This window comes from Nicotiana attenuata, unplaced genomic scaffold, assembly GCF_001879085.1.
Source record: "Nicotiana attenuata strain UT unplaced genomic scaffold, NIATTr2, whole genome shotgun sequence".
Lineage (NCBI taxonomy): Eukaryota > Viridiplantae > Streptophyta > Magnoliopsida > Solanales > Solanaceae > Nicotiana > Nicotiana attenuata.
In genome coordinates, this window is record NW_017671354.1 from 269,454 (window position 1) to 292,168 (window position 22,715).

Below are 22,715 nucleotides of genomic sequence, written 5' to 3' on the forward strand. Positions count from 1 at the left end.
CGATAAAGTATGAGCCAAAAAAGAGAAAATGGAGTGCTTAAGGTAAGATGAACCCATTCTATTCCATCAAGTAGAGCCGTCAAAATGGGCTTGGTCCATGAGGCCAGCCCAACCCAGCCCGCTACTTGGGTAGGGTTGAGTTAGGATTTTTTGAGCCCATTTAAAACTGAGGCTTATAAGCCCGGCCCAAGTCAGCCTGCCGACCCTTGAGGCTTGACCTAGGCTGGGCTTGGGCCGGCTAGTGGGCCAAAAATTAATTAAATTCAAATAAATTAACTATTTAATATTTAAAAAAAGTAAAAACTAAAAAACTATTAACTACAATCCCTATTCCCCAATCCTAGATTGCTCATTTACCTTTCCATATCAACTAGAATTTAGATTTTTAACATGCATGTAATATGACAAAATTAGTTTTTCTTTTGCTTAATTAATAACGAGCTCGAAAAGTTTTAGATGACCAATAATAATATTTTTTCAAAAGAAAATATTACTTTAAGTGGCCAATGATCAGTTTGGATTGCTTTAATATATTATTAATATTTATACTGCTCTTCAGTATAGAAAAAACTCAATTATAAATACACAAAAAAAATTGACAACTAGCAAATTTCAAGAATTTTAAAATTTTTATGGATTATAATGATGAAATCAGCAAATGATGTTAATACTTAATTAAAAAACCTCAGCATATAAACTTATTGAAGCAATCCCTGAATCTGAGAAAAATGAAAGAAAAACATTAAGAAAATATTCACGTAACTTTAAAAAAGAAGAGCTAGAGATATAGAGAATTTGCATTTCAATTACGAGATTCCTCGTCAAATATCAAGCTTTTTGTACGCTCTAAGCAAATAGAAGTTGTTTACATGATTAATCGACTATGTCACGAAAAAATATTTAAGGATTTAAAGAAATTCTTTTTTTTAAAAAAAAATTGAAGGGACGGCCTGCCCTAGCCTGCGACCCTCTTAGGGCTGGGTTGGGCTGGCCATTTTAAGGCCCATTCATATGGCGGGCCAGCCCGTCCTAGCCCACCAAATTTAAAAGATCACAAGGCTTGGGCTAGGCTAGGCTGTGCTGGCCCGTTTTGATAGCTCTACCATCAAGTCCTACCTTGGTCCAAAAGCTTTCATTACATCCCGAAAAGTCGTACATGATTTCAAGTTGAGTGAGCTTACGTTAGTGGTGATTTACATGAGGGGCAAGCATATGGTGCTTAGAGCCATACTTGTGACATTCTTTTGAGAGAGATGAGAGAACTTTTCACAATCCTTGAATTGAGTGTTATATTCTAAAGTGAGATATGCTAACGGAGAGTAGAGGAGGAGGAGTTTGGGATCCACAATGACCTACATGAAAGAGCGAGCTTCCTTGATGAATAAAGTCAAATGTCGATGCTCTAGTGTCACATTAGAACTATTGTACTCAAAAAGTCAAATCATTGTGTTGTTGATAATTCATACGTGTTGTAGGTAATTGTTGGTCCCAATTGATGTATGATTGATTCACCTTAGGCCAGCTGAAATATTTCTTGTCTTGTGTAGGTGGAAATTACCTTATTGCTTGAGGACAAGCAAAAGCTTAAGTTTGGGGGAGTTGATAAGTAGGGACTTTGACTACTTATTTACACTCTTTTACTTTCGTTTTCGCTCAAAAATTGCTTAAAGGTATTCCCGAAAACTAATGAAATGTGCTTTCTTGCAGGAGTGTTGAAATATGAGCTAAAGAGATAAAAATCAACTCAAGAAGGAGTAATTTTGGACAAGGACCAAAACAAGGCTAAAAAGGCAAAAATACGGACCGCACAATATTGAATGCGGCGGCAGAACATGAGGCAGCCTCTGTCAGCTTTCCCATACAAAATGCGGACCACACAATTCTTGTACGGCCCTAGACGAGGATATTCAGAGAGATGGATTTTTGGGCCATGAAGAAGTGCGGACCGCACCATTATTGTGCGGCCGCATAATCAAGAGCGCGACCGCACTCAGAATTGTGCGGTCCGCAGAAGTCCCTCATGCCAAAAGCCCAAGGTCAAGAAATGCGGACCGCACCATTATTGTGCGGCCGCAGAATCAAGAGAACGACCGCACTCAGAAATGTGCGATCCGCGGAAGTTGATGAAGCGCGGCCGCAACCCAGAATTGTACGGCCGCAGAAGTCCAACCTGTCAAGCCAAGTTTCAAAGTGCGGACCGCACAACCTCCGCAGGGGCAATTTTGTCCGACAATTTTAGCTGGGTATAAATAGATCTTTTTGTCATTTTTAGGTTAAGTTTTGTGCACCTGAGAATAGATAGCCATTTTTCTTTCCTGTATTGGGTAATTTTGTATTAGTTTAATATTTTAACATTAGATTTTCTTCCCATAATCATCTATTATGGATTCTATCTTAGTTTCTTCTTTAATTTCTTCATTTTCTATGAGTAGCTAAATTTCTAGCTTGGGTTGTGACCCAACCCTAGTGTGGGTACTTAATGGGTGTTTGATTTAGGGCTTGTTTGTGATTGGGTTAGTGATCCTTAGCCTAGTTCTTGCTTGAATTTGAGAATTAATGGTTGCAAACATTGATTCATGCCTAATTGACTTATTCTCTACTTGAGAAAGAGAGACTAAGTCTAGGAAAACTTGGCTAACAAGGAATTGGGGTGAATTCAAGAAATTAATAGTCCTAATTAAAGGGTTGAATCTAGAGATAGTAAGACCCGACTTGAGCAATTATCACTTGTTTTGTGCAATACCCATTTGGACTTGAGAAAGCCAAATTGAACAAAATTACTCTAACTACCGAGAGGTATTGAGTGGGTAATTGCGTGTGATTTCTATATTACGACCCCGACCAATCCAACTTGCCCTAGAGTTTACAATCCGTTAGGTAACCACCTAGGTGGAAGTCACGACCCTAGATCTTTTATCAACTTGAAAAACAACAACACCAAAAATATTGTCTCTTAGATTTTCAATTACAAGCATTAGCATAATCACTAGAAGTAGAAAGAACCAACCAAATATGTGGAAGTGCAATCTTGGGCACATCATATACTAGACTAGATATATACCTAATCCAACATAAAGCTCTCTGTGGAATCGACCCCAAAATCGCGTTGGGTATTTATAATTGCATCGACCGCCTCACAATCCCAATTAGTGTTATGAGTTTGGGCGACATCACTTATGCATGCAAAATGCGGGGCTTATACCCCGAATATCCCTAAGACCCCCAATGGCCTCTTCACCCCGGGATCCTCCAAATTAGGAGCCATGGAATGAAAAATTCCACTAACTTGATGAGTGACCATGATTGTTTCAAAATTCATCGACCTTTTCTTGGTCATGAGATCAATCATAAACTTGGCATAACCGGGCATTTGTTCCAAAGCTTCCACCAATAGCACATTGATAGAGAGACCTTTCATCATTTGAATAAACTTTTTGAATTTATTCTCACCATTTTGCTTAGCAAGCCTTTGAGGGTAGGGAGGTGGAGGCTTTGACAAGGGTGCCTTAGCCTTTTGCACTACTGGTTCCGGTATGTCAATAATGTGTTGCCTAGATGGGTTCACCTCTTCATGGGTCTCGTCCATGCTATCATCAATATCAATCTGAATATCAGCATGTACTTGAACATCATTTCGGGGGATTTCCTTCTCTTGGATCATTTGGCCACCATCCCTAAGTTGCCTTTTATTTAAGGTGGGTGCATCCCCGCCTCTTTCACTTCGTGTGATAACCGCCATAGCATGCCCAATCTTGTTACCACCCTTTGGGTTCACTACCGTGTCACTTGGTAATGAACCCTTAGGACGAGTATTAAGAGCTTAAGAGATTTTCGCCATTTGAATTTTAAAATTACGGATTGATGTGGTATGTGAGGCAAGTTGGGTATCTGAATCCGCATTCTTTTCCATCATTTGCTCGAACATGTTCTCAATACAGCCCATTTCATTGTTTGAAGAACTTGAACCGTGGGAAGGATAAGGAGGTGGAATTCTCAGTTGTTGGTACATTGGGGGCCTTTGAAAACCCGAACCTTGATTTGCATGATTATTATTGTTTCCCCAATTTTCTTGATTGTTGCCTCCCAACTTCCCTTGGTTATTATTGTTGTTATGCCAATTCCCTTGATTGTTAGAACCCCAATTGCCTTGGTTATTTTGAGCACGCCATTGATTGGAGCCTTTAAAATTGCTCTGTTTACCTTGGTAATTATTCACATATTGTACCTCTTCTTCTTGCTCTTGATAATAGTCATATTGCTCATAGCTACCATCACCATGTGTATAATTCTCCACTCGGATGAAATTGTGGACCTTTAGTCCTCTTCTTGTTGGCCAAGACATTCACTCCCTCCATAGCATGAACTTGATTAGGAGGTTGGGTTTGATGAAGTTGAGCCTTGACAAGTTGAGTCATGGTTGTGGTCAATTCGGCAATATCTTTCGCATGGTCTTGAAAGTCTTTATGAAGATGGATCATGTTGGGATTACCTTGGGGAGCATTAGTTCGAGAATGCCAAAACCGAAGAAGTTTTCACCATCTTATCAAGAATCTCACATGCCTTCTCATAAGGTGTTGTCATAAAAATTTTCCGGCCAATTTATGGACCACACATTGATTCGTAGTATTTATACCACGGTAGAAAGTTTGTTGGATCAAGTTGTCGGTCATATCATTATTCGGGCAATCCTTCACCTTTGTCCAATTCCGCTCCCAAATTTCATGCAAAGGTTCATTGGGATCTTGCTTGAAAGCCAATATTTTATCCCGTAGAGTAGCCATGTGCCTGAGGAGAGAAGAACTTTGAAATAAACTTCGCCGCTAATTCATCCCAAGTATCGATAGAATGATTAGTCAAGCGTTCCAACCAATCCAAAGCCTTACCCCTTAGTGAGAAGGGAAAAAGCCTTAACCGCAAAGAATCTTCCGAAACATTTGTTTGTTTGCTTCCCCAACACGTATCCACAAAATCTTCCAAATGCTTGTAAGCATTTTGACTCGGTGCCCCAGTGAAATAACCTCGATTCTCGAGCAAGGTAAGCATCACATTGGTAATTTAAAATTTTCCCGCCCTAATGCGAGGGGGGGCTATGGCACTTGCATAACCTTCATTGTGCAAAATCTGATGTTGAGCCTCTTGTGGTTGTGGTGGTGGTGGAGGTGAAGGCGCATTATCTTGCTGCCATGGCATCGACGGTTTTGTTGTAGAGCTTGAGGCATTTCATCAAGTTGATCCTCTTCGCTATCCACCTTTCCCAATGGCAAATTTTCAAGTTCGTTGTTCGACATTTGAAACCAACAATCACTTCAACAAATTAGAATCACGAAAGTAAAAGAAGATACTTCAAGAAACAAATTCAAGTATATAGCTAACACTGTAAACTCTCCGGCTATGGCGCCAAAAATTGATTACGTCCAATTCACAGCCAATCAAGAAGTATGAAACGATCGTTACAATAATAATACCCAACGCGAGTCGGGGGTGTAATACACAGGGAGTTTAAATTAGTGTTAAGGTAACACTCAAGAAAAGAACTCGAAATAACCTAAGTTAGCTTTCAAACAAAAGTGGGTAACTGATATTTAAATTAACTTCTAAAAGATCTAACTAACTAATGAGCAAATAATGTTTGAAATATTTTTGATATTTTTATCAAATAGGGAAAAGCTTAGGGTTGCAACCTTCATCTAGGTGTAAACCTAATGGGTAGAGTAAATCTGTACTTGCTTGGTAGATCGGGGTTTGTTATGACTCTCAATGCTCAAGTACCCACTCAATACCTTTCGGTTAAAGAGTGATTATGCCCAAATTGTCTTTCTCAAGACCAAATGGATAGTAATCTAAACAATTTAATATGAATCCAAGTTGGATGATCCCTATCTTTACTTCAAATCCTTCAATTAAACTAATCAAAACTTCAACTAGTTCAATTTCTTGTTAACCAAATTTTTCTAGACTAAATTCCTCTTTCTCAAGTAAGAACTAAGTCAAATAGGCATGAATCAATGTTTGCAACCATTAATTCTAAGTATAAAGCATAAAAAAGGGTAAATAACATCCACCCAATCAATATCAAGCACTAATATTAAACACCCATAAGTTTTACATACTAGAGTTAGATCACAACCTTAGATAAAATCTAACGACCCATAATCATTAATATGGAAAAATAAAAAGAAGAAGTAATTGAAGACATGAAACTAGAATTAAAGTGGAAAAATAATGGGTCTTCTCTAATTGTTGCTCCAAATTATCCAAAATGGCTAAATATAACCGCTAGTTGCTGCTACAGTACAAAAGTTGTCCTAAAAAAGAGTTCCTCATCTATTTATAGTGCTTTGAAATTCGTTGACAAAAACACCCTTCGGAAGATTCTGCGGCCGCACCATTACATCTGCGGTCCGCACTTTGGTAAGTTGCTCTTACAGGTGCTTTCAGTTGGAGGGATTCTGCGGCCGCGCATAAACTTCTACAGTCGCACATTTTGCTGCGGACCGCACTATGATTTTATTGACCGTTGCGAGGACATGATGTATAATTTGGGACCAGTGGAGTCTAATGGTACGGACTTTACCTTTTTTTCAGCTAAGGGGAAAAGCCCGTGAATGGTGGTAGGCTTATCTTCTAGGTAGACCGGTAGGTTCACCTCCATTGACTTGGGATCAGTTTACGTACATCTTTCTGGAGAACTATATTCCAGCCACCAGGAGGGATGAGTACGGAGCCTGTTTGACCGGCTCCAACAGGGCCATATGTCATTATTTACGAGTCCAAATATGTGATTAGTTTCTAAATTCTAGTCCAAATCAATGTATATAACCCCAAAATACAATTTCTTAACTTTCAAGTTAAAATCCTTTTTTTTTCTCCTTAGAATTATTGATTCTAAGGCAAAATTGATGATAGATTTCATGTTATAATCATGATATGAGTGAGAATCACTTACACTGTTATTTTAGAAGAAAACCGCTTTGAAAATTGCCTCAATCTGAGATCCCTAGCTCCCAAAATGATAAAATGAAGTCCAAGTACTAAATGAGGTTATATACACAAGTGCGGAATTTTTAGTGCATATTTTCTGAAATAATAGCATTTGCGTTTCTTCACTTCAACAGTCATAACTTTTCGTACATATGTTGGCATGACGAACGGTTAGAATTTCTGGAAACTAAATTCAAAGGGTTACAACTCGTATCGAGGCATCTTCATCAGATTCTTTATAAATTGGAGTCAGTTTTCTTGTAAAATCAGTCAAATGCAGAAAAATTATGTTTCAACACTTTAAATCTTTCAATACTTGCTACAAGCGCACCGTAACTCACCCAGCCTTCCGGAATCACTCCAAACCATCTAAACAAGTCCAAATACTTTATATGAACTTATCCAAAGGCTCAAAACACGAAAGGAAGTACTACAATGCAAAATTAATTCTCAAGTTTAATTTATAAACCTTAAACTTCCAATTTTCATGCAATTGTACCGAATTGAATCCGAGCCCCTTGGCTCCTAATTCGAATATATGTACAAGTTTAAAATCATTATACGAACCTATAGAAATTTAAATCTTGATTCCAAGTCCGTTTACTTAAAATATTGACTTTAGTCAACTCTCCTAACTTAAGGTTTCAAGTAAGGAACTACGTGCTTCAAATTCTGCCCGATCCTCTCGGAACCCAAACCAACCATACCCGCAAGTCATAACCTCAAATGAACCTATGGAAAGTCTCAAATCATAGAACGTGATGTTGCGACCTGTTGGATCGTTACACAATATCATTAACTTATAACTTATGGTTTAAGTTACTATCTACAAATTTCTTTTCATGTGTAACGTCTTTGATCTTTAATTTTTTGTTCTTTCAAGAGTCAAATGAATTAATCTTTACCCAAATCTAGTTAGAACTATCTTCAACTTCTTAAATTGCAAAAGTGTGCAACCTTTAGTATTCTTATTTAGTTTATAATAATCGGGAAAAAAGATTATTAGTCTTGAGCTCCTTTTTACAGGAAAAAGAGTAGAGCAAGTTTGAAATCTACTATCTAAGGTTACATTTTCGAGAAAAAAGTATTACCAATTTTTGTGTTCCAAAATAATGAAAGATAGAGAACCAGAGACACCCTATCTTTTAATTGTATTATTATTATTCTAATTATCGGAAACAAAACGGTCATAACTGTCACAGCACATTTGTTGTTCAAGAATTCCATGGCTACTCTTCACTGTCACTGCTTCCGCATGCTCCCCTCTTCTCCCCCTGATAGGATTAATCTGCCACTTCACCAATTCTCTTTCCCAAAAAATCATGGAGCTCAGGGAAGGAAGAAGCTTTTGCCATTCCGTTGCCGATCGAGCAGCGATAACAACGAGGTACGTATAGCTTTTCTGTCATATCTCGTGATCAATATTTCTCTTGAAGTAAATTACGTTTCTGGGTTTATTTTTTGTAAATTTTCTGAAAATGTTCAGGAATATTTGCTGGATGCTCCTGTTTCAGTTGGGGATGGCTTTTCTTTTAGCGGAGGTTGGTATTTGAATAATTTGCAAAATTCGTTCTTGTTTCTGTTAATGTAATTTAATTTCAAGGATGTGGCATCTTCAGTTTAATTACGGATCAATAGTGAGATCAGACTGCTTATTTTGTACAGGAAAATATTCAGACGAGCCGAGCCCCGCTGATGAATGGTTCAAGAAAGGAAAATTTGTGCGTTTTTTCTGCCATTTTCCATGTATAACTATGAATATGGCTGATTAAAATCAGAGTGCATTTATCTTTTATACTAGCAATTGTTCTAGCCCATCTGAATTTTGGTAATTTTTTGTGACATTTCAGGTGAAAGCTCATCCTGTATCTGGGACTGGGGAGAAGGCAAAAGATCCTCTTTTTGGACTTACAATGGGTGGGGGTTCACAGGCCTCAACTGATCTTTTCAGGTGAATCTGGTTGATTTTTTTGTGTGTTTATTGGTTTGTTTGTTAGACATTTTAAGGGATATAGCAAACTTAAATGCAGAAATTGAGGATGGGTTGTTTGCAGGATTACCGATTGAATGCTCTATGTATATGATTTTGTGCATTAGATGGTTTTGTGTAGAGAGCGGAAGCACCGACAATTCTACTATTGTGTTACTCCACGGATTACCCTCGCAGGTTAGGACGCTTCCTTAGTACCATTCAAATTAGTAAATCTCAGAAAACGGAAAACCTAGTTAGATTGTAAGTTTATTTTGATGAGAATATTTTTTAAACATATCAGCATTTTGATGGAATTAATCTTTATTCAAACTAAATGCAAGCTCAGATGATGAACCAATTATTTTCAATATGAATTCCCAATTACCAACTTCCATCTAAGTTCTACATTTCTAGTTTGGAGAACTCGGATTATGATGCTTGTATTCCTTCTAACTTGACCAGCTTCTTGTTCTTGGCTACTTAATATCAGTTTATATCACCAATTTGTGCCTGTTACTTTACCATGTAATTGGTTGATAGTTAGCTAACTGTGCTTGCACTGCTACTTTACAGGCATACTCTTACCGCAAAGTTCTTCCCATTCTTGAGAAGAACTATCATGCTATAGCATTTGATTGGCTGGGTCAGTATTTTTGTACTTTCTTGCATTATCCTCCTAATTTATTTGGAATCGTTTCCATTGTCAATGCTAGCATTCATACATCCACATTTAGATGAACTGATGAAGTAGTGTCTTTTAATGTGTTTTTATTTCTAATGCTACTCTACAATTTTAACAGTATCGCCATATTATCTTCCATTCCAGTTTTCTACTATTTTTTTAAACAAATAAAAAGTAGTGAGGTTCACGCTCATCCATGTTTATGTTAGGGTAATGAATAGTTCTACTTTCTCCTTCTTACAGGATTTGGATTCTCAGATAAGCCCCAACCACGATACGGATTTGACTATACATTGGATGGTAAATAATATTATCTATCCACCTAGGAATATGATAATAATGAACAGATTATTACAATATAGAGAAATCTCCACTCCTTGACATTCAGTTTCTCATGTCTGACAGAGTACGTGGCATCCTTGGAATCTATTATCAATGCTCTTACCAGCAAAAAGGTTACTCTTGTAGTACAGGTAAGTTTATATATATATGGAAAAATTCTTCTATAGGGCCACCATGCCATTCCATCTGAAAAAAATGTTCAAAACAAAATCAAGCCTCTCTATTTAAGTGGGAGGCAGCGCCGTTGATCTGTCTCCAAGATACAGAAATGCCTCCCTACATATTCATCTATTTGCACTACTGTATTTGACTGTTAGCATTTAACTTGCTCTGTGTTACTTATCTTGTGTTATCTGATCTGAAGAAAATCTCTCCTTTTGCCATTCTCTTCCAGGGATACTTTTCACCAATTGCGATCAAATATGCTAGCAATCACCAGGAAAAGCTAAATGGTCTTATACTTCTCAATCCACCAGTAAGGATTAGTCAACCGTAACCAGTACATGCTTTTATTTGCTGAACATTTTTTCTCTGGATCTGTATAGCTTAATTGTGATGGTGATGTGCAGTCAAACTATAGAATTGTCATATTCTGCTGATGACTCTATTATTCTGCAGGTTACTATATTGCCAGCGAAAATCCAAGATATAGAATATCTTTTTGGTTTTCTTGGTTCTCTGTCCAATCATGTTTCTTCTTGGCTGAATGCCGTTTCTAATTATTCTAGGACCTTGGACCACATTATTTACACTCTTTTCAAACATATGAAAGATGAAACTGTTTAATGACTTCAGATTCATGTCACTTAGATGAAGCCAATGTTCTTTCCTCAGCTTCTTTTTCTCCTTCGAACTAGTTGAGTGAAGACATGTTCGGATTCACTAACAATTCATTCTCTTGGTTTACTGAAGCTGACAATGCAGACATGTTTGGATTCACTAACCATTCATTTTCTTGGTTTACTGAAGCTGACAATGCAACATGCCAATCTACCATCAACCTTATCAGTCCTGAGCAACTTTTTGTTGGGCGAAATATTTTGTCAGGTAGGGTAGATGCAAATATTTTCACATATGTTCTGCTACCGACATATGCATGTTCCTCTGCAAATCTGCTGCCAGTTGTCTCTCATTCTTGGTTTAACTCTCTTGCAATCAGGACCCTCTTAGAGCTAGTGATAAAACAATGCTGAGTTGTGGTCCTTACCAAATAAAAGAAGATGTGGCAATGGTTTACAGAAGACCTTATCTCACATCTGGTTCTGCAGGATTTGCATTAAATGCAATAAGCAAGGCAATGAAGAAGCAACTGAAGGTGCACTTTTATGCTCATGATGTTAATTTTCTATTTGGTTTGCAGGCACTTTGCCACAGGTCAATCAACCGAAGTTTAATTATCTATGGTTATAGGAAAAGTGATATAGTACCCCCCAAAGTATCTCTGCTCAGTGCTAGCTGGCTAGAATTTTGTTTGTCCTTTCTTTTCTTCTCCTCCCTCTTGTCTGCTTTTCAGGCGACCCGCCTCTGAAAGCAAAGGTGTTCTTTTCTTTTTCTTCTTTCCCTCCCTATTATAGTGTCTGTGAAGATTACGATAGTTGCTTTTGTCTTCTTTGTTCTTTTTCAACCAAGGCAGTTGGCTAAGGGCCCTCTGTCTAATCTAGACTGTGAATTTCAAAGAGCCTGATTGTCCAAGATCTGCCATTGCTCATGCAAATGTGAAATAAGCTAATTTCGGAGGAAGTCAGAAAGATATCTTTGATGTTGGAGATAAAATTGATAGTTATAATTCAAACTTGACTCCAAACTTCTCCATCCAAATGGTAAAGGCGATGTGCTTGATAGTTGAGGGGTTCTATTTGTCAGTAGAAACTCCATGAAACAAATATGAAAACCAATAAAATTGTCTTCTTCCTATTGAGTCTTAAAAGTAGATAACAGAAGATGTGTCTAGTTCAGTTCTTTTAATCTCTCTTCCTCGTTATTTAAGGATATATTGATCTTATACCTCCTTTTGTGCTCTCTGGTCGGCAGGGCTATGTTGAGGACTCAAGAGCAATACTTATGGACAATAACTGGACGGTCCAAACAACAGTTTGCTGGGGACAAAGAGACCGCTGGTTAAGCTTTGATGGTGTAGAAGATTTCTGCAAAGAATCAAAGCATCGGCTGGTCGAACTTCCTATGGTAATGACAATATTTCATGGCTCTTTTCTTGTGGAGGATAATGTTACAAATGAAGAGCACTCTTTGGAAATGAATTATCAATATTCTTGAATACGCCTTTTGAACCTCACTAAATTATAATGGGGACTCTGGTCATTTGAAAGAGCATTGATTATCAGAAGTTGATTCATATTAACAAGCTAGATATTCTTTCTATTTTTCCTCTATTTCAATGTGGTTTTGGTTTATAAAGCAAAACTGTATCTATTCTCTTGGATTATGCAGTCGGGACATCACGTTCAGGAGGACAGTGGTGAAGAATTAGGTCAACTCCTTGCTGGAATTGTTGGAAAAAGAAGCAGCATTTTGTGATTTTCATAATCTCTGGATTAAATGGGTAGGCCATCTATTAATATTTATATTTCAGCGCGTTCATCATTTGTACAACATGATTTAAATTTAATGATATTGTGATGCTGGCATGCTGCATAGATAACACCAGAAAATGGTAAGATTTTAATTTAAGCTGCTTGACGGCGTTGTATTTTCAGTAATTGCTTCAGACGGTGTATATCATAAGTTAATCTAGCTGTCTGAACTCTGAAGTCTGAATTATTCTATTTGTTTGTAAACATAATTGGAGCTTATGGAAATTGACAATGTGTCTCTGTTATCATGAGTACTTGAAGCCCGTAAAAAATCATCTCAGCCTTCCAAATTCAACTTCAAGATGGAATAACTGTAATTTGTATATCTTCAGTCTTAAAGTTTGACAATGCCACCCTTCAGTCACCTTTTTTGTTTGACAGGCTGCTGAAAGGGATCGACCCAACATTGGTCTTCTCTGACAGCTTTTTTCCATCTATTCTTGAATCGCTCTAATTCAACAAGAGATTGTTTACGCACCTGCAAAATGACTCTGGTTTTATCATAACATGGAAAGGAACTTGGAGATACTAATTAGTTGTGTGTTTAGCTTAATATGCAATTCAATGTTAGAAGATTGTCATATTGCATTGTGTATGTGGTGTAGATACACTAAGATATGAATGTTTCAAAGAAACTGGAAAATGCAACAGAATGGCTATCAAGTAGAGGTTCTTTCATAGAAGTTGATTGAACTTACAGCATTTCTTGCATCAGACGGATGAGATTCCGGCAGTCCCTGCAATTAAATTTCAGTTAATTTACATGCTATTCAAGCAGTTGACTGTTGAAAGCTAGTTACTTTTGGTACGTACTGTTTGCCCTTCATTTGACAAGCTTTCCTGTTTAAGAGTTTTCTCTTGTGCTAAACTGCTCTTCTGCATAGAAAGACAATAGTTAGGATTTACTGAAAGGAGAGGAGATAGAAACTTCCTCAGACCTCACTTGTGGGATTATATTGGGTTTGTTGTTGTTGTCAGAGAAGATAGAAACTTGATTCCCTATTCAATTGTCCAATGTAAGTTCAATCCTAATAATTTTGCCAAAAATACCTCATTTTCTGCACCACCTAGTGTCGGAAGACCATAGTGAATCAAATATTCTGAGTCAACAACCCCAACGTTTGTGGTTCTGTTCCCCTATCAAAAATAGTTACAGATCAAACAAGAAAGTAAACTTTTCTTAATTGATAAAATGAAGACTCTACAATAACTTTAAAGAGAAAAATAATTGCTGGGGCTGGGATATGAAACCTGCGCACAATATCCAAGCTGAAAGTCCACCCCCCATGCATGAACGAAGTCATTCTGTAAGCAGAGGGAAGGTCAAACTTAGGCTAGAAATTTAGTTGTACAGTTAGTGTACTAGATTTACTAAGATCTGAAACAATACCTGAATTATGTACCATGCACAACGCCAGGATGCCCTTGAGAAAACAGGAGCCATCATTTCCACCCACCTACATATGCATTACTTTTTTCTTAGAAATCTTGGATTCAGAGATGTAGAAAAGATATAATTGAACCATAGTTCTTTCTGCCTATAACTGGTAGTAATAATTTTACCCAGTGCATGGAGGTTCAGTACTGTCTTCGTAGCACCTCCTTCCCGGACCCTTTATGTTTATTGCCCTCCTATTTCAACCATAAGAGTTTTTACAGTTAGCAATATTCACTCTACAGCGTTTCAAGAAAATTAACTTATTACTGATGAATCGTCACTGATCATAAGCAGCCTTGAGCAGGCTCGGAATAGAGAGTAATACCTATGCACTCTTGACCCCTTTTCTCGTGCTGTAAGTTGATGATGAATTTCTGATACATCTGCATCAATCGCTGGCTGTGATATCTGAAGACCTTCTTCTTTTACTATCAATAAATATCTGCAGTAAAGATCCAGGTCGGAGATTATTTTTTAGTGTAACATCAATGCTAGTTACCTTCTAATAGAAAAGAGGGATTGCCTTTTAGAGCTCATTGAAGTCATACTGCAACAAATTTATACTAGTAGTATGCAGTTTGGAAGATAGATTTTGCATCTTTTATAGGTTTAGTGCTACATCAGTGATAATTACCGTCCAGCGTTGAAATTTTCAACTCCAAGATCTTCATCCCACAGGAATATATAAGCATACTCTGCAACAATATCTGGGTGTAAGAACCTCTTGGCAAACCACCTAAGATAACAAGAGAATAAAGAGTCAGCTAATGCTTTTGACCGACACATTGTCTTAAAAGATTAAGACCAGTGTGACCTAGGATACCATTTAGTTTGATTAATAGCAGAAATGTGAATAGCAGTGCTACTCCATTCTAGATCTTTCCATTCATCCACGATACCATCATAATGAAAAAGCATAATGACAAAATCACTCTCTGGAAACTGCAAATGAGAAAGGTTGTTTTAGTCAAAGGCTGGGATGAGAATTGTGTAAGTGCAGATAAATTATTGCCTCTCACCTTCTTAACAATTTCATTGACATTCTGTTTCTGCTTTATTCCAACTGCCATAGCTAGTAAACTCAATGGTGATTTTGATTTCTACAAGGAAAAAGAACATTGCCTCTTAAAGTTTAAGGCCATCATTAAAATCTTTTACCAAAACAATAATTACACTTAGTACCTTTTTATTGGGGGGACCCCAAAGCGGATGCATTTCTAAATCAGAGGTCTTAGCCACAATACCTCTGGGCAGTGTCTCGCTTCCTTCAGGCCTGCACTCATCCTATAATACAATAAAAACAAAAAAGTATAACAACACAATATTTTGCATATTACACATTTTCTATAACTAAACCCAAAAGAGATGATCTGATAGACAAACCTCACAGATTGTAGGTTTAGTCATTTTGAGGGATTCAATCAATTGCCATCCTAAAATTTTCTGTACGAAGAAAGGCAATAAATTAACTCAACGTCTAGTAAATTCAAAATCAAAAGAAGTCACTGCATGTAGCGTGGAATATATATTGAAGAGTTATGTGAATGAAGAGAAGAGTAATATGTGCCTTAATTAATAATTACCTGTTTACATTCAGTGACAATGAAGGCGCTTCCTATAAAGAAAGCAGCGGAAAGCAGGATTAGACAAGGTATTAGGCAAGACCATGCTAACGACGATTTCTTTCTCTTAGTACCAGAAGTTAATAAAGCCATGGGAAGTTAAAAGACGCTGCTTTAAGCTGTGCAAATTAAATGAAGAAGAAGGACGGTGATACAAATGCTCGCCAAAGGGGGAAATTTCTGTGCAAAAATAATATTACTAGTAGAATATAACATTGTAATTTCAAACAAATGGAGGTCAACGGGGGAGATAGTGGAGAGTTGCTTAAACTTTAGAAAAAGTTGAAAAAACTTAGCGGAAAGAGGAAGATATTATTGCTCAGAAATATATGGAAATCTCAACTCAAATCCCCAACTACGCGGGCCCTGTATGATACAAATAGCAAGAGGAATTCGCTTGAGGTAAGTTTTACAACTATGGAAAACTTTTAGACAAAAATTTAGAGGATAATCCCAATAATTATTGTAGTATCTTTATACGTATTCATCAATTTTTTAGAAGCTTCATTTATCGGCGAAATAAGTATTCATACGGAAAAGATATAGCCATAATCAGCTCATCCAAAGATTTGGATAAATATAGGCCACATTATTACTTATTAGCCATTGAAAAGGAAAGCTTCGGCCAAAATTATAAAAATTAAATAATTGAAATAAAGTAAGACAAGTATATAGTTCTGATTGTAATGCTATTTTATTGCATAACAAATCATTTTTGATATCTTCATTGTATATCTACGAACTAGGAAAAAAATAAATACATACAATTGCCGTTGGCGAGCTTCCTTTTTTTTTCCCCATTCTTTTTACCGAGTTAGAGTATACCACCTCAATAAATTCAACCATATAACCACCTCACGAATCGCGTCTCATTAATGACGAATAAGGGTTGTGATGATAAATACTTATTCATCCTTAATTAAAGACTAGTATTAGAACCCTCATTAACAAAAAAAATATTAATCATATTATTTTAATAAAATTATCAACTGTTATTTTGTATCTCTAATGCAGTGTAACCAAAAATAAATAAAATTAAAGGAAACTAATTATATAGCTTCAATTAACTTTTCTATTTATTACTTTAATTTATTACATTATCGGCTATTTCGTATTATTACATAGATATAAAAGCTTTTATTAATGGGTTAGTATTAGGGGTGTCAATGGTTCGGTTCGGACGGTTATTTTATAAAATTTGTACCATACCAATTTTTCGGTTATTCTATTATGTATAACCAAAATTAGACTTTTCGAAACCGTCCCAATCATGTCGGTTTCACTTCGGTATCATTACGGTTCGGTTAATTTTCGGTATTTTTTTAAATATCATGTAAAATTCACCAGTAGAAGTAGAATGCAATAACATATGTTCTTTTACATGACTTAGCAAAACTCTAAACATTTTTACTGTTTAAAGGTGATGAATTAAAAAAATATGAAAGATGGCTAGAGTATAGATCCATCAATTATTCGACAGCAACATAAAAGAAACCAAGTAAAAGCAAAGAAAATATAAATCACATGAGTGGAAAGATATTAACCAAGCCGGGACTCAAGAATAAAGTTTATATTAAATATTCAAAAAGATAAATCAAAATTGTATGAAAGGAAACATATTCAATATATTGTAGTTTGCTACTCATAATCGCTAGAACACTTTGTGTCTTGCTAATAAAGATGCTTGAAATAACTTAGTTTAAGTATAAGTATCATAATAGATTTTAGGAATTACTACTTTGAGTTTAATTACTTGTTGTCTTATAACAATTTTCATAATTCCAAGACCCAATGAAAAATTTAATGCTTTATTAGTTTTAAACTTACTATATAAATATCTTTTCCACATATAAAATTTATTCGGTACGGTTCGGTATTTTTTCGGTTTATTTTTATAAAATAAAAAACCTACCCTAATTATCGGTACAGTTATATATTTATATAAAAACCTACGGTTTCTTTAAAAGAAACCTGAAAATCGGTTCGGTGCGGTACGGTTCGGTCGGTTTAGTCGATTTTCAAATATCCATTGACACCCCTAGCACTAAGGATTCAAGAATGTTGTCGTACCACTCCCACACAACAAGACAACAAGCACTCTTCGGTATGTATATTATTTCGAGCCATGACCTTATAGACAAATTTCCCTTTCTTAATCAATTGTCCAATTTTATGTGTTTAATGAAAATAAAGAGAAAGGAACACAATAATAAATTCGAAAGCATCTGTGAATCTTATAAATTAAAACACGTCATGCACATCATGTAAATAGCATGTCACTTCACACAATAACGCGAATAGACACCTTTTATACAATTCAAGACTTAGCCCTTTTAGGCGATTTCATCATTTAATCTCAACCAAACAGTAAATCATGTAAGCTTGTCCGGCACGTGCATGAAATCTCACCAAGTTGTTATATCAACACTACAACATTTTAGGCCTACAACCACCCCTGAGAAGTGTGGCCTAAGATGCCAAGAAGTGTAGTGTTTGGGTAAAGGCAACACTTTACGACTTTAGGCAACGGTTTTTGGGGGTGGCCTAAAATACCGTAACCTTTGACTATTGGCCACGCTTTGTAGGTGTTGCCTTAGAAGCCACGCTTTAAAAGTATGGCCGATACGGTACAAAGGCCACACTTATATTTTCTCATATAGCCACGCTTTTATGACATAAGGCTACACTTATGAAGCGTGATCTTTGTCACGTTAAAGGCTACGCTTACAAAGTGTGGCTTCTAGAGCAACATGACAATCCCTATGGCCACCCTTTTTAAGCGTGGCAGTTTTGTCTACACTACAAAATTATTTTTCAAATGCTTATATTAGCCACAATTTTGTGGTTAAAAAACTATATTTGTTTGCATCAAATTCTGTTCTCACACACATATATATCTCAAGCATTAAATTAGATAATAAGTAATAGAATAAAAATAATTCAAATGCATATACTTAAAATAAATTTCAACAAAGAAACATACTTTGTGTACTGTCTATAGTAATAAAGCACTGTTGGTTCAAGAGTTCACTAGCAAAGACCTCTACAAAACCAAATGTATTCATATTTATAGAATCAATAAAAATAAACATCCCAATTGTTCAAAAGGTCTTCACCATTCACTTTAATGAATCAAATTGATTTGTGACCACCATATCCAATTGCATCACCCGTATTTTCCTACACATTCAAAATAAAATTAAAAATTAGGAAGAAACATATATATAGTATATACTGGTTAGAAATCATGATTTTGTAAGTTAAGATTGAGGTAGTTTTTGAAATTGGGAAATATAAATACCTTTTCAAGACTTGGGGCGTGAGTTGAGCCAGAAGAATGTGGTAGATTTTGGCCTCTCATAGCTCGTGCACTACTTGCATCAATTGGTGAAGGAATATTAGATCCAACACACCCTTGTATATCATGAAAATCCAGTCCAGGGTTGTTTTTCACCATTTGACTAAAAAAACATCGCATTTCTTCTCTCATCATTTCCTTCATTTCTTCCTTCAGAGAAGTTATTTCATTGGCATGCTTTTGTTTAAGCTTGGTGATTTCTTCATCTTTTTTCAGAGAGCTTGTCGTCACCGATCTACCATAGCATCTAACCCGACCAGGATGCTCCTTTCCAAATACAACCCTAAATGCATCATCTGCTGTTCTCCGGAACTTTGACGATTCTGAAGTTCAGACTGTCNAAAGGTACCTATAATAATGTATATTGTTCACAAATAAGGTTAGATACAAAATTTGTACAAAGTAAAGAATTATTATTTCAACTTAAAATTAGTGTATAAGATTTTTGCTCAAAAAAGGATACCTACCATAACTGAATTATACACAAATTTAATTAAAGATACCTATAGAAAATCTTGGATTACTACTTTCATTAAATATTTTTTCATTTATAATCCAAATTTTTTATGTTGTCTTAAAATTGCCAAGTGGCTTCATTTTAGCTTGCCACTTGGCTTAACCACATTGCAAACTACTCTCTTTTTAATATAACTAGTATTAGGACCAGCACGATGCGCGGATAATTAAAAAGAACAATCTACACCGTAAAGTTTAATATCTTAGTATTAATACCATATTTACAACCAAACATTAAAAACATTTTGAGACTCCAGTAAAACTTTCATTCCATCTCCTAATGAATGTTCCATAAAAAATAATGATACTATACAATTTGCTTGATATGAATATTCCACGAAAAATAATGGTGCTATACAATTTGCTTGATATGAAGCATGTGCTTAAGGGAACATTATTGTAGCAAATGCTTAGGGACATATTGCAGTGCATTTTCCAGATTACGCGTAGTTCTAAAGTTGAAGATATTCAAACGAAATTGTGGATCATTAATTTCATCCACACTCGTCCTATGAGGAAACGTCAATTTCAATTTATGCTTGTTGGTCTTAATTTTGAGATTCTTTGGTCCAGCCACAAAGTTCTTTCATAACATACAATCCCATTTCATATATTTTTGTTTTGAAAATACGCATAACAGCCCTTCCAATAGTTGCTTGAATTCAATCTCCCTAAAACAAAAAATTTGAAGAGAAATTTAAGTTAGTAAGGCGCATAACTTGAAGAAAATACATCACAACTCAAAAGACATGAAAAAATAATAGCTAGTAAAAGAGTATGCACCTTTTCATCTTGAATAATTAATTCAATTGAGTTAGGATTTTCTGGTTTCTCACGGTCTAGAACGTGCCATAATCTAACAACACGAACCTTCAAATTCCAACTCATTTTGGACATTGATAATTCGCTGATATATAGTTATAGTTTGGAGCCATATTTTGCAGTAGTTTGTGCGGAAGCTAAACCCCAAGTAATGTAGAGAACCAAACCTAAATAAAAGTTGCTTAGTAAAGATTTCTAAAGAAAGATCATCGTAGGCATCTGAAATCCTAATTTTAAAAAAAATTATGTGTAAATCAATGTGAAGAAAAGATATAGATCTTCATTTTTTTTAGCTTTGTGCTTTTTTGAATCTTCAACCTTCGTTTTTTCTTGTTAATTAAAATTTGTTAACCACCAAGCTTTAATTTTTCTTATTTTTTTTCCTTTGTCCTCTTGTTCATTTTTAATACTATTTCCTTTAATATAATATAGATGTAAAATACAAAGCAAAAATTTAATTAATTCTTTCTAAAAAAAGATACCTACCATAACTGAATTATATACAAAATTTAATTAAAGATACCTGTAGTAATGTATATTTTATCCAAATAAGGTTAGATACAAAGCTTTTACTAAATAAAGAATTATTGTTTCAACTTAAAATTAATTTATAAGATACAAAACGAAAATTTAATTGATTATTTCTTCAAAAAAGGATACCTACCATACCTGAATTATACACAAAATTTTAATTAAAGATACCTACAGTAATGTATATTGTACCAAAATAAGGTCAGTTACAAAGCTTGATCAACTAATTAATTAATTCGTCCCTACCATAATTTAAATTGTCCCTACCATAATTATACAAAAACAGGTTAACTAAATTATACTACTATATGTTATTTATTTTTCAGATTAAATTCTATATTTAACAATAAATAGAAATTTGTATCATAAGTAAAAAACAATTCTTATTAAACTACTACTTTCTTAATTATGTTTCTTTTTATAATTCAAATTTTTAATGTTGTCTTAAATTGCCAAGTGACTTCTTTTTAGCTTGCCACTTGGCTTAACCTCGTGCTTCACTGCCCTCCTTTTAATATAATATAGAATTCCATTAATTATGTTTCCTTTTATAATCCAAATTTTTAATGTTGTCTTAAATTTGCCAAGTGGATTCTTTTTAACTTGTCACTTGGCTTAACCTCGTGCTTCACTACCCTCCTTTTAATATAATATAGATATAGATTTCAGGTTTGAACTAAGGGTATGAATAAATAGTGGTTTACTTTTCAATATGAAATTTGTTGGCGCGAATTTAAATTTAGTTTAACCTAATGCGAATAAGAAACAAAGAAAACAACTTACCCAATTTCTTTTCGCGAGTTCGATCATTATTTTTTCATTGACTCAACACTTACTTAACCCCCTAAAGTTTGGCCAAATTTACTCATCATTTGCTGCTCCTACCAATTTTACATGTCATTTCGATGTGTTAATGTTAATTTGATTTATTTTTACAAAAAATAATTAGAGTTTAACATTGTATAAATAGTTTCGATGGCACCCGATTAAGAGAAAGTCAAACAAAAATGAAGGTATGTGAACTTCCACTTAAATTTTCACCCTGTTTCACTTAAGTAAATTGTTATTTAAGGTCAGATTTTTCCTGTGAGGGTAGTCTTTTTGACACTAATATAGTATAAGTAGCCTTAATTTTGAATTAAACTTTCATTTAACTTCATCATGAATTTTACTTTTCTAAGTACATGTGCTATCTTCCCGTACGAAAGATGAAAGAAAACAATTACTTATAGTATAGTATCATACTTCAACAAAATAAAGTGAAATTTACTCCAAAATTTAGTGTATTATTAACAAGAGTACAGCATATTGGGGGTGCTTACATTGGATTTTTTTTTTTTTTTTTTCCAGTTTACATTGGAGTTAAAACCGGATTTCCTACCTAGAAAAAGGAAACCATAAAAGTGGACGAGTGGATTCATACCAAAATTAGGATCTAGCAAATTGAACACTGCTTCGACCATAGGCTTGGATATAGACAAGGATCAGGACCCACATTGTCCATTTGAATTTTACATATAATAAAATAACTTTTCTCGAAAATTTTATACTAAAAGTTGATGTTAAAAATTCACCAATTCAACTAAGAGGAAAGGATACTGACAACGTGTAGTCGGATAAATGTAATGACAACTGTGTAAACTCGAAGATATAATTAATAAGCACTTTTAGAAAACTGGCAAAATCCGTCCACAGAATACCGATCGAAATCGGTCGGAAAAAAAATAATTGGTCGCAAAAGTCAAAGAACATTTTTCTGACAGCAGAAATAGTGGTCCCACAACAAAGATATAAAAATTCCGACCGATTTCGATCGGAAATTGGTCAATCTTTGACCAAGACCTAGTCATACTTGCATAT

General features: G+C 35.2%; 2 protein-coding genes and 1 long non-coding RNA gene across 4 annotated transcripts; 1 reads left to right on the forward strand and 2 right to left on the reverse strand.

The window, feature by feature from the left end:
- The first annotated feature begins 8,146 nt into the window (after nt 1–8,146).
- LOC109207765 (haloalkane dehalogenase) lies at nt 8,147–13,246 on the forward strand. 2 transcript variants are annotated; one of them, XM_019370750.1, is made up of 14 exons: nt 8,147–8,368; nt 8,468–8,522; nt 8,647–8,702; nt 8,832–8,932; nt 9,079–9,148; nt 9,527–9,596; nt 9,879–9,935; nt 10,041–10,108; nt 10,372–10,452; nt 10,947–11,024; nt 11,137–11,292; nt 12,009–12,161; nt 12,426–12,537; nt 12,950–13,246. In XM_019370750.1, exons 1-13 carry the CDS (start codon nt 8,207–8,209, stop codon nt 12,510–12,512), a joined length of 1,194 nt encoding a protein of 397 aa, XP_019226295.1. In that variant the 5' UTR covers nt 8,147–8,206; the 3' UTR covers nt 12,513–12,537; nt 12,950–13,246. The 2 variants fall into 2 exon arrangements, with proteins under 2 accessions (XP_019226295.1, XP_019226294.1); XM_019370749.1 differs by lacking the exon at nt 12,950–13,246 and having other exon boundaries at nt 12,426–12,793.
- On the reverse strand, nt 12,737–16,164 carry LOC109207764. The gene is made up of 14 exons (XM_019370748.1): nt 15,590–16,164; nt 15,390–15,449; nt 15,189–15,290; nt 15,026–15,106; nt 14,830–14,948; nt 14,641–14,742; nt 14,332–14,448; nt 14,132–14,200; nt 13,959–14,025; nt 13,820–13,873; nt 13,619–13,705; nt 13,382–13,444; nt 13,267–13,305; nt 12,737–13,046 (listed from the first exon to the last, which is right to left on the reverse strand). The coding sequence occupies exons 1-14, from the start codon at nt 15,719–15,721 to the stop codon at nt 12,930–12,932; spliced, it is 1,209 nt and encodes a 402-aa protein (XP_019226293.1). The 5' UTR covers nt 15,722–16,164; the 3' UTR covers nt 12,737–12,929.
- Nucleotides 16,165–18,555: 2,391 nt separating this feature from the next.
- On the reverse strand, nt 18,556–19,241 carry LOC109207756. Its single transcript, XR_002065056.1, has 2 exons — nt 18,930–19,241; nt 18,556–18,808 (listed from the first exon to the last, which is right to left on the reverse strand). It is a non-coding gene; the product is annotated as an uncharacterized LOC109207756 (long non-coding RNA).
- Nucleotides 19,242–22,715: the final 3,474 nt, after the last annotated feature.

Bases quoted from the DNA above. Each gene is read 5' to 3' on its own strand.
- LOC109207764 (XM_019370748.1), bottom strand. From the start codon at position 15,721: ATGGCTTTATTAACTTCTGGTACTAAGAGAAAGAAATCGTCGTTAGCA. The intron at 13,874-13,958 runs GTATTGTTTCAG...CTCTGCTTACAG, and splicing joins GTGCATGGTACATAATTCAG to AATGACTTCGTTCATGCATG. The intron at 13,706-13,819 runs GTTTCATATCCC...TATTTTTGATAG, and splicing joins AGCTTGGATATTGTGCGCAG to GGGAACAGAACCACAAACGT.
- LOC109207765 (XM_019370750.1), top strand. From the start codon at position 8,207: ATGGCTACTCTTCACTGTCACTGCTTCCGCATGCTCCCCTCTTCTCCC. The intron at 9,149-9,526 runs GTTAGGACGCTT...GCTACTTTACAG, and splicing joins TCCACGGATTACCCTCGCAG to GCATACTCTTACCGCAAAGT. The intron at 9,597-9,878 runs GTCAGTATTTTT...TCCTTCTTACAG, and splicing joins TATAGCATTTGATTGGCTGG to GATTTGGATTCTCAGATAAG.